Source organism: Bemisia tabaci, chromosome 1, assembly GCF_918797505.1.
Source record: "Bemisia tabaci chromosome 1, PGI_BMITA_v3".
Classification (NCBI taxonomy): Eukaryota; Metazoa; Arthropoda; class Insecta; order Hemiptera; family Aleyrodidae; genus Bemisia; species Bemisia tabaci.
This window is the reverse complement of record NC_092793.1, coordinates 32,504,134-32,519,514: the sequence shown is the minus strand read 5'-3', so window position 1 is coordinate 32,519,514 and position 15,381 is coordinate 32,504,134. Positions and strand designations below refer to the sequence as shown.

Here is a 15,381-nt window from a genome sequence, read left to right as displayed (position 1 = left end):
ATCGATATATGACAAATCGACGGTGTAAGTCGGCAATCACATACCTCGTTTGCGGTGTCTGAAAATCTCTGCCTCTGTGTTATTTTTTAAAGAAGAGCAAATTGACATCATTCCTTGAAGTTTTTGCAGTTTTCTTCACACAGAGAAGGAAAATCACGGCAGTTTTAAAGAATTGCTGTTGAGTAGTTTTCCGTTAAGAAATAAAGTAAGTATGACAGGAAGTCTGCGACGTCGCAAACCGAGTTATGTGATTGCCGACCCACACCGTCGAAATACCATTGTATATTGTTGTTCACTAATGTTTCACTATTGTTTCCCTTTTCGTTTGCTAATTCACCATTGTACTCCTTCAAAATTTTAACATTAAATGTTTTGATTACGTTCAAGCACGTCCATGAATGAGTAAATAAGTATTATGTTAACTGGAGCATACGTATCAAAGTGAAATGTGACCAGGCTGCCTTTATTATTTCAGTGAGGGTAGGATGAGGATACAGTATTTCAGTTTGTTTTAGTTGCATCTGAAGTACTGTTCTTCATTCAAAAGTAAATTACAGATGAAGCGTACCTTGCGTTTCATCTTCTGCGGCGCCAGTTCCTCGGACCGTTTATTATCGAGGTTCATTTCTGCTGCTTTGACATCAAGCTGTGGATCACGAAATCCAATAAATTCTGTGGCAAATTTAGCGAGAGGGATATCGTCATCTTCGCTAAAGTATTCGAACGTATCGACTGAGTCCGTAGACGAGTCCCAACCGTCTTCAAGAGTGATGACAGCTTCTACAAAAAAAGAAATATGCATGATTTAGTCGAATAATTAGAGCTTAGGGGATTCAGAACTAACTAAAATTTGCTCCAACAACGCACTCTGGCGTTCTACGACACCGAAACGCCAAAGGTTATCGGGCAACCGACGATCTGCTCTCTTCGTCGACGCCCTGCCGCCATCCCTTCATGGGACGTCCCCGCCGCCTTTTCCCGAGAGGGAACCAGTTTAAAACTGGTATGGGCAACCTCTCTCCCGACATTCTTTGCACATGTCCATTGCCCATACACATAACTGCCTGGACATGACGTCGTGCACGATCTTACTTGTAGCGCATTCAGAAAATTCTTAAAAAAATCCACGATAGAAAATTATAAAAACAAGTGACTTTTGAGAGAGGTTGAATTGTACATTTCACGAGTTTAATCACAGCATATGAAACAATTTTTCACGTGTTTATAAATATCAATAATTAGCTCAATAGAGTAATTGGCAATAATTAGCGATATTATAAAATAAAAGGAGAAAACCTACAAAATTTAAGTGATTCTGTTCTTTTAGAATTCGCTACCTCTTGTTTGGGCGTTAGCCCTTGGTTCAGAAAGCATTATGCTATTATACATGTATCGTCCTACTTTTAAGCGCTCAGCCGATAGGCAGCGCTTTTTGATTCCGACTTGCCTCTGAGTGCTAGTATACTAGTGCTAATGCGTTTAAATGGCGCACCAGCTCATCGATGTGTAGGCTTTTTGGGGGGGGGGGGGTCCATTTTTAAAATAAATAAAGCTGTGGCTTTTAACGTAATGCGCAGGTAGTCTCGATCGTTTGTCTATAAGAAAATTTCTTAGCGGTAGAGTAATTCTTATCGAAATTGATCGTTGAACTCAAATGAAGCCTAAAAAAACGCGCCTGATGAGCTCAACGGTGAGCTCATTTTCGGGAAACAAAAATACGCGTTTACGGTTTCCTTGGTAACCTTTGTTTGCTATCAGCTGATGTTTTATTTCCATTACCCAGCAAAGTCGACGGAGTTTATACTTCCTTTCTTCACTGAATACATTGACTAACACCTGAGCGCTTTTCTAATACGACAGTATTAGAACTTTCCCGCTTGTTTTTTCTTTCTTCCTGTCTTTCCTTAAAAGCAATATGCAAGAATCGCCGCTGGTGATAAAATATCTTCATTCCGTAATTTCAGTTGATGCAAGAACCGACGTATCATCCGTCACCGGGTCCAGAGAGCTGAAAGAATTTAAACCTAGTATACGAGGTCTGTTAGATTAGAAACCGGATTTTGGTCATAACTAGCCCACAATGCGTCCAAATTACGTTTTCTTGAGCTTTTCTGATAGCTGAAAATATATTTAAGAACGCTACGTTCACAAATTTGAAAAATCATAATTAGCTTTGTTGGTATGTGGCTTGAAGTAAGGCAACCTCAAGGGTGTTTTGCGATTTTTATGTTTGACCGAACTTGTCTCTCTTTTTTCGGTCTTGCACTACATTTTTCAACCCACAAGGACGATTGGAGTTTCGTCTCCATATCGTAGCCGTACACTAAAGTATTGTCACAGAAAATTATCCTATCCAAAAATGTAGGATCATTGTTAGAACGTTCAAGCAGCTAAAGGGAAATTGACATTTGGTTGGATTTTCGTTCAACGGACAACAATCAAGGGGCAAGTGTACCTGAAACTCGATGCGTGTCTACATATTCTATCAAAATTGTATGCACATAGCCTTCAGAAATATTACTCTGTTCAACAAGCTCGAAACGACCATTTTCGAGCACTTTTGCCCGCACTTCTTCCACGTGACGAATGTCAGTTGCCGTTGAGGGTAGATTCCCATACTCCTCATCTTCGACGAACTCCTGACCAGTTTTGAATCGTTTAACCCACTCAAAACAGTGGGAACATCTCATACAATGATCTTGGTAAACTTTACTTAGCATACCAAAAGTTTCGGTACAAGGTATACCGAGTTTAAAACAAAATTAAATGTTGAGTCTTTGCTCTATCAGTGATCGCATGCTGAAAATCGCAAAACGCACCTGACTTACTTGTATTCAAGATGAAACAGAATAAACACTGAAATAAACAAAATCTGTGAACGTAGCGTTCTTAAGTATATTTCCAGCTATCATAAAAGCTCAAGAAAACCTAATTCGGACGCATTGTGAGCTAGTTATGACCAAAATCCGGTTTCTAATCTAACAGACCTCGTAATACAATAATCCGTAACTTACAAGATTAATGAATAAATACGAAAGGAAATTCTTACTATCTGAGTTCATTTGGAGTAAGTAAGACTTAACACTGAAAAAAAAAATTGCTCGGCTCAAGCATGATGATTCTTGAATTTGCCGCCAATAATCTTTTTTTTTTATCTTGATTCAAGCTGAATTTTTCTTGATACAAGAAAAAAATATTGAGTTAAGCAAAAATGTAGGTAATAACAAGCAGATTAGGATCAGGATTCTTGATTCAAGAGAATATACTTGACGGCAAATTTAAGATTCTTTTTTTTCAGTGATGATTTACTGAGGTGTAACCCCCTCGTGATGCAAAATCTACGAAACTTTATCTCTCTCGTGCAAAGAGGTTACGATTTTAGCGATCTATTTTAAATCCTGTAAAACTTTCATGATTTAAACCCAATTAGTTTCTCACTCATTGTCACGTTTACTTTTCAACCAATGTTAGTCGTTGTTGAAAATTGCAAAATGAGTGTCTCTTTTGGCGACATTGATGATTTCGTGTCACATTGTATGCATTATTTACGATAAACTAACAAACGTTATTTCTTGACATTTTTGCTGGTTATCCTGCATCATGAGCAGAATATTTGAAAAAATTGTGAATGATTCACTGATTTTCATTGAAAGGGGGAAAAAAAATGAAAATGAGACATCATCAGCTCTTATTGAAACATTCCGAATGAAGAAAGTGTTCTTCGACTTTCACCATAAAGCCATCTCCGGGCGATGGGGTTCAGAAAATAGGGAGAAATAAAAATCTGTGGCCTTCAGGAACAAAATGCGACTATTATTAGTCAATAAATGACTGGAAGAAAGGTAAAACACACATGAAAAAATATTTCACTGACTAACATTATACACGAGAAAAAATGGCGTATGAAAGAAGAGACGTTGATAAAGGGACATATGGTATAAAAAAAACGAAAATTCATTTAAGTTCTTGAAAACAAAACTAAAAATCAGTAATTCACTGACGGCTCACTGACGCAATGAAACACTAATAAATTTAAATTATAATATACAAGTAAACAGAAGAACCACTACATTGCAATAAATATATGCATGAAGTTTAAGTGCTTTGCGACTTTTGCCATCGTAAAGCTATCTCAATACGACAAGGTTCAGAAAATATAGGGAGGAAAAAAAAAATTGTGGCCTTAAGGAACTATATGTGACTACAATTAATTAAGTAACTAGAAAAAAGGTAAAACACACATGAAAAAATATTTCACGGACTAACATTAGTCTTGAGATAAAATGTTATATGAGAAAAGAGACGTTGATAAAGGGACATAAGGTATTGAAAAAGAAGACAGTGAATTTAAAACGGCGGCATGCGGGCATGAAATTCATTTAAGTTTCCAAAAATAGGAACGAACATCAGTATTACACTAGCGACTCATTAACGCAATCAAACACTAATAAATGAATATTATAACTAGCGAGTAAACAAAATAACCATTAAATTTAAAAACAAATATATTGTTTAAAAAAGGCAGTAAGAGAGAAGTAAAACAATTTTGAGCAGCGTCAATTTCGTCTAAAAATAATCTCAAGGAACGAAAAAATAGTTGGCATTTTCTTTCAAGACGTGCGTTCTAGGCTGCCTGATTCAAGCATCTGAAAACATGAGAAAAGAAATAATCATCGACGGTCAAATAAGTGGTATAGCAGAGCAAGTTACGGTTATTAAATTAATATTCATTCGATCAAAGGATAAAAATTGTGAGAAGCGTCGTTTTTCTCCTTAGGTAACTCATTTCATAAATACATATTTTAAACAGTGACACAAAATCTTGGTTAAATATGTTCGACAATTGATTGATAAGCATAAGGCGTTCCTTGCGAATTCCGTGCATGTGTCGGCCTCTTGTGGTGTAGTGGTTGTAGCAGCAGCGCTAGCTCTATGATCGGGAGGTTCCGGGTTCGAATCCCCCGCCAGGCGACCCGAGTTTGATGGTCTCAAACAATGGTTGCCTGGGTCTGGTTGTAGGGTCGGAGGGGGGACGGGATTTGACGGGATTAGCCCTTGTGGGCTACTTGAAGTAGAAGAAAAAAAAGGAAAAAACAGGTCTTCCCCAATACTTAACGGTTTCTGGACCGATTTCAAAACGCTGTAACTTCACTTGACTCGATATTTTTGGGCATTTTGACCCCGAAACAATTTGTAAAACCCCTCTTTTTTTACTTTTGACTTCCTTCAATTTTTATTATTCGTAACTTATGTCCTTTTCTCCGTATGCAGTAACAAACTGAGCCAGATGGACACATATTTTCTCCACCGGAACAAAAGAAAAAAATCTGCACTTAAAAATAACCATGTAGAAGCTCCAGTCTGATCAAAGTTCCTGAAATATTATATTCGACTTATAGGGAACACCTGAAATTATGTAATATCTACGTAGAATCAGGTTCACTAGTATTCACAATGAATTACGCGGTAAAAAATTCAATGAAAGAAACGGTGTAATTACCTCTGATCCCTTTTCATCTGTAGAGATGTCATCCGCTACTACTCCAACGTCATTGTCGATGATTGCTTTCTTGTAATATTTATAATACACATATTTTCGATAGAGCCATCCCGAGGGTTGACGTTCTACATTCTTGCATCGCCCTCTAGGTTTGTACCACTGTTTTTCAACCTCGGTGGGAAAGCAACGACAGACATTCTGAGCGATCTCTTGGAACCGCTCTGGGGAAATCTGAGTAGATACATCGCCGTTCAGTTCCTTGCGAATCAATAGGATGGACAGAGTTTTCCGGTCTGTGTCTGTTAGTTTGTTCGAACTATTGTACGAGTTCAAAATCTGCTGGCCTTCAGGGATTTTATATAGAAGTGATCTCAGCTCGTTAGGGACCCGTTTCTTTTTTAGCTTGAAATGTTTCAAATTATTATTCTTCGGAGGCCGTCCTTTTCTTTTCTTGCGTTCAGGGAGTGAATCAGAGCGTTCAGGGTGTGAATCAGAGCGTTCAGGGCATGAGTCAGAGGGTCCAGGGCGTGAATCAGAGCGTTCAGGGTGGGGCTCAGTCAGATTCTGGAATCAACATATTTCAACCCATTAATGAGTCATCATAATTGACAAACATTTAAGCGTTTCTGATATTAGACTCTGTATGCTGGATAAATCTATAATGCACGCAAATTCTATGTACATATGGACGTATTTCTATGAAACGGAACTATGTGCATTATGACGTGAGCCCTGTTAAGCACATATTCTTATAGGTCTCAGGGCTCACGTCCTAATGCACATAGTTCCGTTTGATAGAAATACGTCCATATAGTATCTTTTAGCATACAAACGTACAATTTCGTGAGGCGTTCGTCGAGGCAAGAGATCTTGAATGAGAGGAAGAAAAAAATCCATAAGGTAGCCATGAAAGAAAGGAAGAAAACATCCAAAGGGTTCCCTGATACAAATAAGGCATAGTCATGGTGTTTAAGTGGGCGTGTTTCTGCTACAGTTGACCAGAGACAGGATGGAAAGAAGAGGTGTCCTAGTTGGTCTATAGGGCTGTAAAAATAAATGGGAATTATGAAGCGACAGTGACGTCAGCGGTGACGAGGCTGCCGCTGCGCTCGTCCGTCGTTCGCTTAAACTCATGAGCCTTGTCCACAACGCACTTTTGCGATGCCCACGGCTCATGAGAGCCACATTCAGTTAGTGCCTATTCCAATTTCCCATACAGAATCACACCCACTTTTACATTCTTTCTTATCCAGCTCTCTGGAGCACACCCCATCTTTCCCAATCGTCTATAGTTCTGTATAGCAGCGTGCTGATTATTGAAATCGATAGACAAAGCATTAGACAAAGAAGACATAGAGAGTATGGAACAATCCTATTGGTTGAAATGGGTGGTTCTAATAGACCAAGGGAGAAATTGATGGACTAACTATAGGGTCTCCTGTGGGTTGCCGTTAGTTAGTCTGTTACCACCTCTTTTGTCCATTAAAACCTCCTTTTTCCACCAATAGGATCCCTTTATATTCCTTTTGCCTTCTTTGTCTATGGCTTTGTCGATCGATTTCAATAATCGGCCCGCTGAAGTAAGTCCATTTGAACATCTTGATGAGGGAGCTTTTACATGGGTTACTTTCATTATTTATCTTCAAAACATTTCAAATTGCGACCCAACTTAAATAATAATAATAATAATGATAACCGAAAAAACATTTTTGAGGATTGAGTATTTTTGAATACATTGTCCAGCATCTTTTTCTTTCTTTTTTCTATTTTTTAACAAAAACCTAAGTAATCTGTTCCATTTTCACATCGTCCGTTCTGACAGTGTTAGGGAATATGGAAAACATGTCAATGGCTTAAATCGAAAAATAGGTATTTTCCTTTGTGATTTTGAAAATTCTCTAGATGCGGGCGGTTGGGCCGCGTAGCAGTCAGGGGGCGTAGCTCCCTAGTCCTGAGTATAAAAAGATGAAGAAAAATATCGACCCCCCCCCCCCCCACAAAAAAAAAACAAAAAAACTTTACGGTACCTTCAATCGATTTTGATTTTCAGAGATTCCCTCGGCCTTTTCTTCAACACGTTTATCGGTGTCTGCTTTCTTGGAATATTTGTAATACATGCATGTTTGATACAGTTTTCCCGAGGGATATATGTAGGTTCCGTTCCTGCAACGCACCCTAGGCTTGTACCAAATTCTTTCCAGCTCGGTCGGAAAGCAACTACAGATATTTCGAGCGATTTCTCGGAACCGTTCTCGGCATATTTTAGCAGATGCATCACCATTCAGTTCTTTGAGAATCAATAAGTTTGACAGCGTTTTCCGATCTCCTTCAGTTAGCTCATTCGAATCGTTGTAGGAGTTTAAAATCTGCTGGCCTTCAGGGATTTGAGACAGAAGCGATCTCAGTTCGTTTCCAGAATCACATGCCTCGTGTTCCGGTTCCTTTCTCGGCTTCAAATGTTTCAAATTATTATTATTCAGCGGCCGTCCGGGTCCTCTCTTGCGTTCAAATTGTGGCTCAGTCCGATTCTAAAGAAAAAAAGGGGAGAGAGAGAGAACAAAAATGAAAATAAATTATCGAAACATTATAATTGACAACTTTCTAGGCGCTTCAGAAAATCATAATTCCTACGTGGAAATGGGACATTGCTCCAAAAAAATTCAATTTAAGGGGGGCGATTTTTGATTCATCAAGTCAGGCTAAGTTGCCTCTCTTTTCCTTAAAATCGTGAACGCTTTTGTTTCAAACAAAAATTACATCTTTGATTTTCCAACCAGCCTCTCTTTTCATATATACTCGTGATGTAACGCTCATCTCACTCTTCAGCATATGTTTAATACTCCCAAGCTAAGGAAAAACGCCGTATGAGCCTTCAATAAGCGTTGACCAATTGGACGTATTTATGCTAAAAGGAACTATGTTACACGCAAACTCTATGGACATGGTTCTTTTTAGCATAAATAAATACGTCCAATTTCGCTTCTGAACACGAATTTCCGGGAAAATTTGCAAGAAAATTTCTTCCAATTTTTTAGATAATTTTGTTCGCGATTTCACCTAAAAGTCCTGAAAAATTTCACAGAAACATTTTCATAGCTTCCCTAAAAAATAAACATTCTATTGAAGGAAATTTGGCAACTCTCAAATGTTCATACGGCGTTTCTCCTTAGCACGGCAGAATAGTTGTTCAGGAAAAAATTATGCATGGTGTCTTAAAATCTTTGTTCTTAGCATTGTACAGTACAAACGAATAATTCAAATAATCAGAATCATCCTATACTACCAGGATTTTGCGTTACACATTTCATTGACAAAATCTTTCACGTGCATTTCATCAGAGCAAAAGTCATAAATGACAGTAGCTTGGGGCTGCACCTAGCTCCTGGCGTTTAGAGATAGCTGCCAAATTATTCACACGTGTTGAGCCTCCTTAAGCATTAATTAAAAGCGGAATAGCTAGCCTTTTCCAAAAACGTTTCCGACCGTTTTGCTCTAAGCTAGGAAACGTCCCTGAACTATGTCATGCTTGTCCTTCGATCGATCTCCCTCCTCCCTTCGTAAATTTTAGGCAATGTTGAACTCCTACTTATTGGAAGTTTTCTTATAAATGATCATTTTGCGCTGATTTTGGCGTGTACCAAGACCGGCGACGTCAGGATAAGTTTAAACCATGAAATCCCTTGAGGGCTGATTATTGAAATTGATAGACACAGTGATGGATAAAGAGGACAAACGGAACACGGAGTGATCCCATTGGTTGAAATGGGTGGTTGTTATGAAAAGGTCACTCGTGGGTTGCCGTTAGTTAGTTTATTACTTACCTCCCTTGTCCATTGCAACTACCCGCGTTCACAAATAGGATGACTTAGTTAGTTTGTTCCTAAAGCCTCCTTTGTCTATAGCTTTGCCTATCGATTTCAATAATCAGCCCGTTGGTGTCAATTATTATGGACAGCCCCTTACTAATGGGCGGCTCATTGAAACATGAACTCACCTCTATTCTAATTGATTTAATTGGTATTTCCTCAACCACTTCTTCATTGGGTTTGTCTCGGATGGCTTTCTTTTGGTACTTATAATACAGATATCTAGCGTACAGTCTTCCGCTGGCGTTGAGCCTGCTAAAATGGGGACCAAGCGACCTGGGTCTGTACCACTCCTCTTCCACTTCGGTCGGAAAGCATCGACAAACTTCTCGAGCGATCTCTTGGAAACGCTCTGGGGGTATGTTGGTGGATAGTGTGCCGTTGAGTTCCATACGAATCAACAAGATTGTCAACGTGCACCGATCCGACTCGGTCAGTTGCTTTTCTTCATCATATGAGCTCAAAATCCGTTGGCCTTGTGGGGTTTGAGACAGCAGTGATCTCAGATCGTTCCCAGAATCCTCTACCTTTTTTGCGAGTATACTTTCAGACTTGGAAGGCTTTGAAAGGCTGTTCTCCGGAGCCAACTCTTGCTCCTTCTTGCGCTCAGGGTTCGAACCAGTCCGCTTCTGGAAACAAAAAATGTCGACTTATTACTAAATGTGATCGTCTACGGCAAAAAGAGCATTAGCCCACACATAAAACGTCGTTTTCCGGAGGAAGTAACGTATCTACGTTCCAAGGTTGCAAAATTGGCTCAAGTAATTCCATTATTTACAAAGAATCTACTTTCGCGATGTTCTTTGAAATTTTTTCCGATTTTTGAGATCAAAGGAAAATTCGGTGAAATTTCTAGCTACACATTCATAAGATTCTCCTGGTAAGAGTGCAATTTGCGCAGGGAAATTTGGCAACATTGAAATATGGTTACGTTCGTTCGTGAGGAAAACGACGAGAGGAGTAAGAGTCTGTTGCAGATACTAAATACAGCCAGGCGATTGTCTCTTTCAGCGACTTCACAATTAGTTGGCTTTGGTTCGGAAGGAGAGGCAACTAAACTAACTCCCAAGCAAAGCGGAGAGTATTGCCGGGATTCGAAGGCGCTCTAGGACGAGGTCGTGCTTTCCAGGTTCATTACCAATGAAACCTTTACTATGCCGAGGCGAATTTTTGAAATTGGACGAGTTAACACACATGCCGCTTGCCAGGTACCGTCGATTGCTAACTACCTACGAAATATCTGATTGACCGCTAAATTTGATTAATTTCATAATTTTTTACGATAGAATATTTCCTCAGTATGCTGAAGTTTCCTTAGTTATTTTACACACTGGGAAAAGTATTTCTGTAACATTTAATTTTCTACACGGAAAAAAATTAAATGTTGATTTAGCATTCATACTGTTAAAAATATGTCGGACAAGTTTCAAATGCTGATTTTACAATACAAAAATGCTAACATAACATTTTAATTTGTACTTTTTGCAGTGGGCGTAGTTATGTTAGCATTTGTTAAAATGTAAAATCAGCATTTGAAACTTGTCGGACATCTTTTTAACAGTATAAATGCTAAATAAACATTTAATTTCTTTCCGTGTACTTTGTCAAAGAAAAATGTGCTCCTGAGATCCTGAGAGAATGTGATTTTGAATTACTCATTCATCGGTTAGTTGGGACTTTTTTACCGTATTTCACACTTCCCTGGGAAATTTTCGTGAGGTGTGCCTTGAGCACGGAGAAAAAAACTTCGTGCGTGGGACCCGCCGTTGAGGTCATATGGATCTTTAAAATTTTCGGATCACGTATCTAAAAACTTGAGGTCCAGCTGCCGAAGTTCGGGTCAGACATCTGAAGTACTTTGATACATACCGAAGTGCCTCGATGTCTGACCCGAACTTCGGCAGCTCGACTTCAAGTTTTCGGATGCGTGATCAGAAAACTTCAGAGATAAATATGACCTCAACTTCAGGTCCCATGCACCAAGTTTTTTTCTCCGTGAGAGATTTGAACTTCACTTTGCGATAAGGAACTGCTATTTCTAAGTCATCTTAGAAACGAAAAAGTGCCGTTAGTTTCTCGATGCAAATAAGACCTTCTATGGATTGGTCAAAAATAGTAGTTCCAGTTCGCACGATGAAGTCCAATCAGTTCTTACCGTGTCTTTATGATTGATTAATTACCTTGCAAGGACTCTGCTTGAGGAATAAACTTTTGGCAAGGACTCCATGGCGTACGTCCTTGATTGCTCTCTGCGCGTACTTATAATATATGTATTTATTGTAGAGTCTTCCCATTTGCTGGACGACGACTCCATCCTGACGGACCCTCCTGGGTCGGAACCAGTCCATCTCGTTCTCGGTCGGGAAGCATTCGCAGACGCTCTTGGCCATTTCGCGATATCGCTCGGGGGGAATTTTGACCGAGAGATGACCGTTCAACTCCGAGCGTATCAAGAAAATTGTCAGCAGGTTCCGGCTCAACTCGCTCAAACTTTTCTGTTTCTCGTACGAGCGTAAAATTTTTCGGCCGGTACGGCTTTCCGAGAGCATTGATCTTAAATCAATCTTAGAGTCTCTCACTTCTTCTTCTTCTTCCGTCTTAGAGCTCTTCGAATCGGGTACACCGATGTCGGGTTTGTCATCTTTGATCGCAACTCCCTCTTCCATTCTTGGTAACTTGGATGAAGTGGTATTCGTCTTCTTTCCCCTCTTCAGTTTCGGGTTTCCATAATTCCGAAGCTGTCAAAAAAAAAAAAAAAAAAAAAAAAAAAAAAAAAAAAATTGATGTCATTAGTGCGTTATAACATACTACCATACATACTACATATTAGAGGGGTCATTCATTAATTATGACACACTTTAGGGGGGGGGGGAGGCCTGGTGCAGCTTGACAGGTGCGTGACGAGGGAAAGGGGGATTATTACTGCGTGACGTTATGAAACACTGATGAGACTTTTGGAAAGTTTTACGATCATTTTCGCAAAAATTTCGGGGAAAATGTTGATTTAGCACGAGAAAAGGACACGGATAAAAATAGGGCAGTCGACACAACCAGCGACTGGTTAAAAATGCGCCAGCTACCGTGCGGTAGTTACGATAACTACCGCAGTGGCGGTCACAACTAACCCGGTAGTTGCATCAACAACTATGGATGTTGATGTAACTACCTGTATCGTCTTGTGACTGTCCCCTACAAAAGTTTCTATTTCCAGGTTTTCCCGGATTTTTTTAAAAATCCTTAATATTCCCAGGTTTTCCCTGATATTTACCGCTTTTCCCTAGTATTCCCTGACTGTGGCAACCCTGCATAAATGCATTCTTAGGTTTAAAAGCGCAAGTATTAGGACGACTTACCGATTGCCAATTTCCACTGCGTACCGCGTGCTTGTACTTCTCGTAAAGTTTTCCTCTGCTCCAAGAGCGTTGAGCATCACGACCTGCGTACCAATGCTCCACCACCTCTGTGGGGAAACAAACACAGACTTCCTCCGCTAGCTCCCGCAGTCTCGAGGCTGAGATTTTGTCCGATCCATTGCGATTTATTTCTTTGGCGATTATTATATGTGTGAGCACCTTCTTATCTTCGACGGTTAGATTGTTTGTTCTATCGTATGAGCTGAGGATGGAGCGGCCTTCAGGGGTTTCGGACAACATCGACCGAAGAGAGCTCTCGCGATGCCATCCATTTAGAACAGGAACTGGGGCGTAGAAGGGTTCTTCCTCCGGTTCCGCAACAGCGGGCTCGGGCATCCCCAAAATGGAGTCTTCTGCTGCGCCAACTCCTGCTTCCTAGGAAAACAAACGGAAGAGAAAGGAAATGAGAAGGGAATAACACTCACAAATCCCAACCCAAAGGGCACTTTGTAACTGAAATGTTGAAGTAAATTGCGATGATATTACACGGCAAAAAATGGATTGCTAATTTAACAATTCAATTGTTAAAAGATATGTCCGACATGTTTTGAATGTACATTTTACAATAAGAAAAAACTAATTTAAACGCAGGGTTGGTTAAATTAGCATTTTTTTATTGTAAAATCTACAACATGTTGGACACTTTTTTTACGATAAAATTGTTTAATAAGCAATTTCAGTTTACAGGCTGAAAGGAATTGTGTGTGTCGGGTTTCCGTGCAACACAGTGGGAGGCGTGAATGATCGATCATCGATATTTCCCACTTGGAGCTATGGTGAAGAGTCGATTATGAAGGTGCTCGTTGCAAACACCCTGTTTATCGATCCTTTTCCATGGGTTTAAGTGGCACATCAATCGATATATCGCAAAGCACGCCACGCCAGTAATGTGCGAATGGAAAACCTCAACGATCAATTATGAAAAAATAAAAAAAATCGAACTTCTAAAAAAAATCAGCTGTTACGGTGATCCTGTAATCGTATTTGGATGGTTTGCGTTTGAGTATAAAAATAAGAATACATAAATTAAGAACGAGTATTAGGTAAAATAAAATGCGTCAAGTTTCTAAAATACATCTTAATGGAATTCTCGCCTTCCAAAAAACATTGGAGGAAAACGTTTGCAATTAAATCGTGGGTACAATAAATTAGTGAACATGAAATTTACCTGTTCACAGTCGTGTTCAAGTCCTTCATAGTCCCACACTAGTTGTTCAGATCCTGGAAGCAGCTTTGTGAAATCGTCCAGTTCCGGCTTGCACTCAGGAAAATCGACGTAAGAGAAGACTTGCTCTACGATCAAATTACTCTCGGTATCTGAGGAAAAATACGATCCAAATATGGGTTGGAAAAAAGAATTAGCTACAGAGAAATGGAGGGAAAATGATTAATTTTTAGTTTGCATTTGTGTGCACATGGAACAGATCATGCAGTACAGAAACGAATTCAAATTTGTAAAATGACCGTGAACAATTTTCATACTAGAGGGTTACTTCTTAATATTTTAGAGCATTCACATCTCTTTTCTCCTCTTGGCTACCTGTAAGAGATCTCACCTGTAAACAGTAAATTCAGACTGAAACTTATCATACCAGATGGCAAATTTTCAGCTCTTAAAAAGACACACAACCCTACGGTCTGAGTAGCTAATACTTCCGGCGCGATGCTTATATCATCACTCTTCAGCCAGGCCGCTGATCATACCTGATGCCCTCTGGGAGTGATGGATTTTTTCTAAGGAAAATAGATATCTTCCCTGCGATATGAGTTAATTATAATAATTTTACGACCTGGTTTGTCAGCTTATTGTTAGTGCAATGCGTTAATTTTTTCTCTGTAATCCGATGCATGGCCGGAGGAAGCATAGATGGCGTAATCCCCCCCCCCCACCCTCATTTGCCCGAGAAAAAATAGGAAGAAAAAAGAAGGAAAGGAAGGAATGGAGGAGGGAAGTAGGAATGAGGTTTGTATTTCGTAATTATTCATGACAAAATTGACCAAAACAGCATATTACATGCTTTAAAATCTCCAAAATATTCTGATGGAAGCCCCCCGTCCTAGCACGCCCCCCCCCCCCCGCAACATTCAGATCCTATGGAGAACTACTGTAAAATGTGGTCAAAACGTAAAAGTTTTAAAATGTGTACTATCAGCCTTGTTTAAGAAGCTTTCTACGCTATACTGTGAAATATATTGACAGTGATATAAATGATGTTCATACCTAGGATATTTTTAGAAGGAAATTCAAAATGTAAAAAAAAAAAAAAAAAAAAAAAAAAAAAAAAAAAAAAAAAAAAAATAATAATTAATTTGGGAATCAGAAGGAGAACGTATTATAAAGGTTGTGATGATAATTGAAAACACATAAAGTTGAATTCAGAAAAATATACTCTGCCTTAATTTGGTGCAACTAATAAATTAAAAATCACAAATGGTATAAAAAGACTCGGAGTTTTTTTTTACAAACAAGAGAATGTATGCGAGTGTATATGCGCGCACACGCATACACGTACGCGCACTTAATAATAAAAACAGGAGATACCAGGTACGACTAAAGTAGATCAAAAGGTAAAAATATCTACCTAAAAATATAATTCTGCGA

At 39.2% G+C, this 15,381-nt stretch overlaps 1 protein-coding gene across 6 annotated transcripts in view; it reads right to left on the bottom strand.

The window, feature by feature from the left end:
• The window catches only part of LOC109037149 (uncharacterized), a 549,607-nt gene that overhangs the window by 173,760 nt on the left and 360,466 nt on the right, over positions 1–15,381 (bottom strand). For 2 of the 6 annotated variants that reach the window (XM_019051656.2, XM_019051657.2), the window contains exons 5-11: positions 13,948–14,096; positions 12,720–13,154; positions 11,547–12,104; positions 9,495–9,995; positions 7,528–8,028; positions 5,501–6,064; positions 3,793–4,646 (exon numbers count right to left, since the gene is read on the bottom strand). The exons of the other annotated variants lie outside the window; for them this stretch is intronic. In XM_019051656.2, coding sequence (XP_018907201.2) covers positions 4,611–4,646; positions 5,501–6,064; positions 7,528–8,028; positions 9,495–9,995; positions 11,547–12,104; positions 12,720–13,154; positions 13,948–14,096 — 2,744 coding nt within the window. In that variant the 3' untranslated portion in view covers positions 3,793–4,610. Of the gene's footprint in view, positions 1–3,792; positions 4,647–5,500; positions 6,065–7,527; positions 8,029–9,494; positions 9,996–11,546; positions 12,105–12,719; positions 13,155–13,947; positions 14,097–15,381 lie in introns of those variants that run through there. 6 annotated transcript variants of the gene reach the window in all.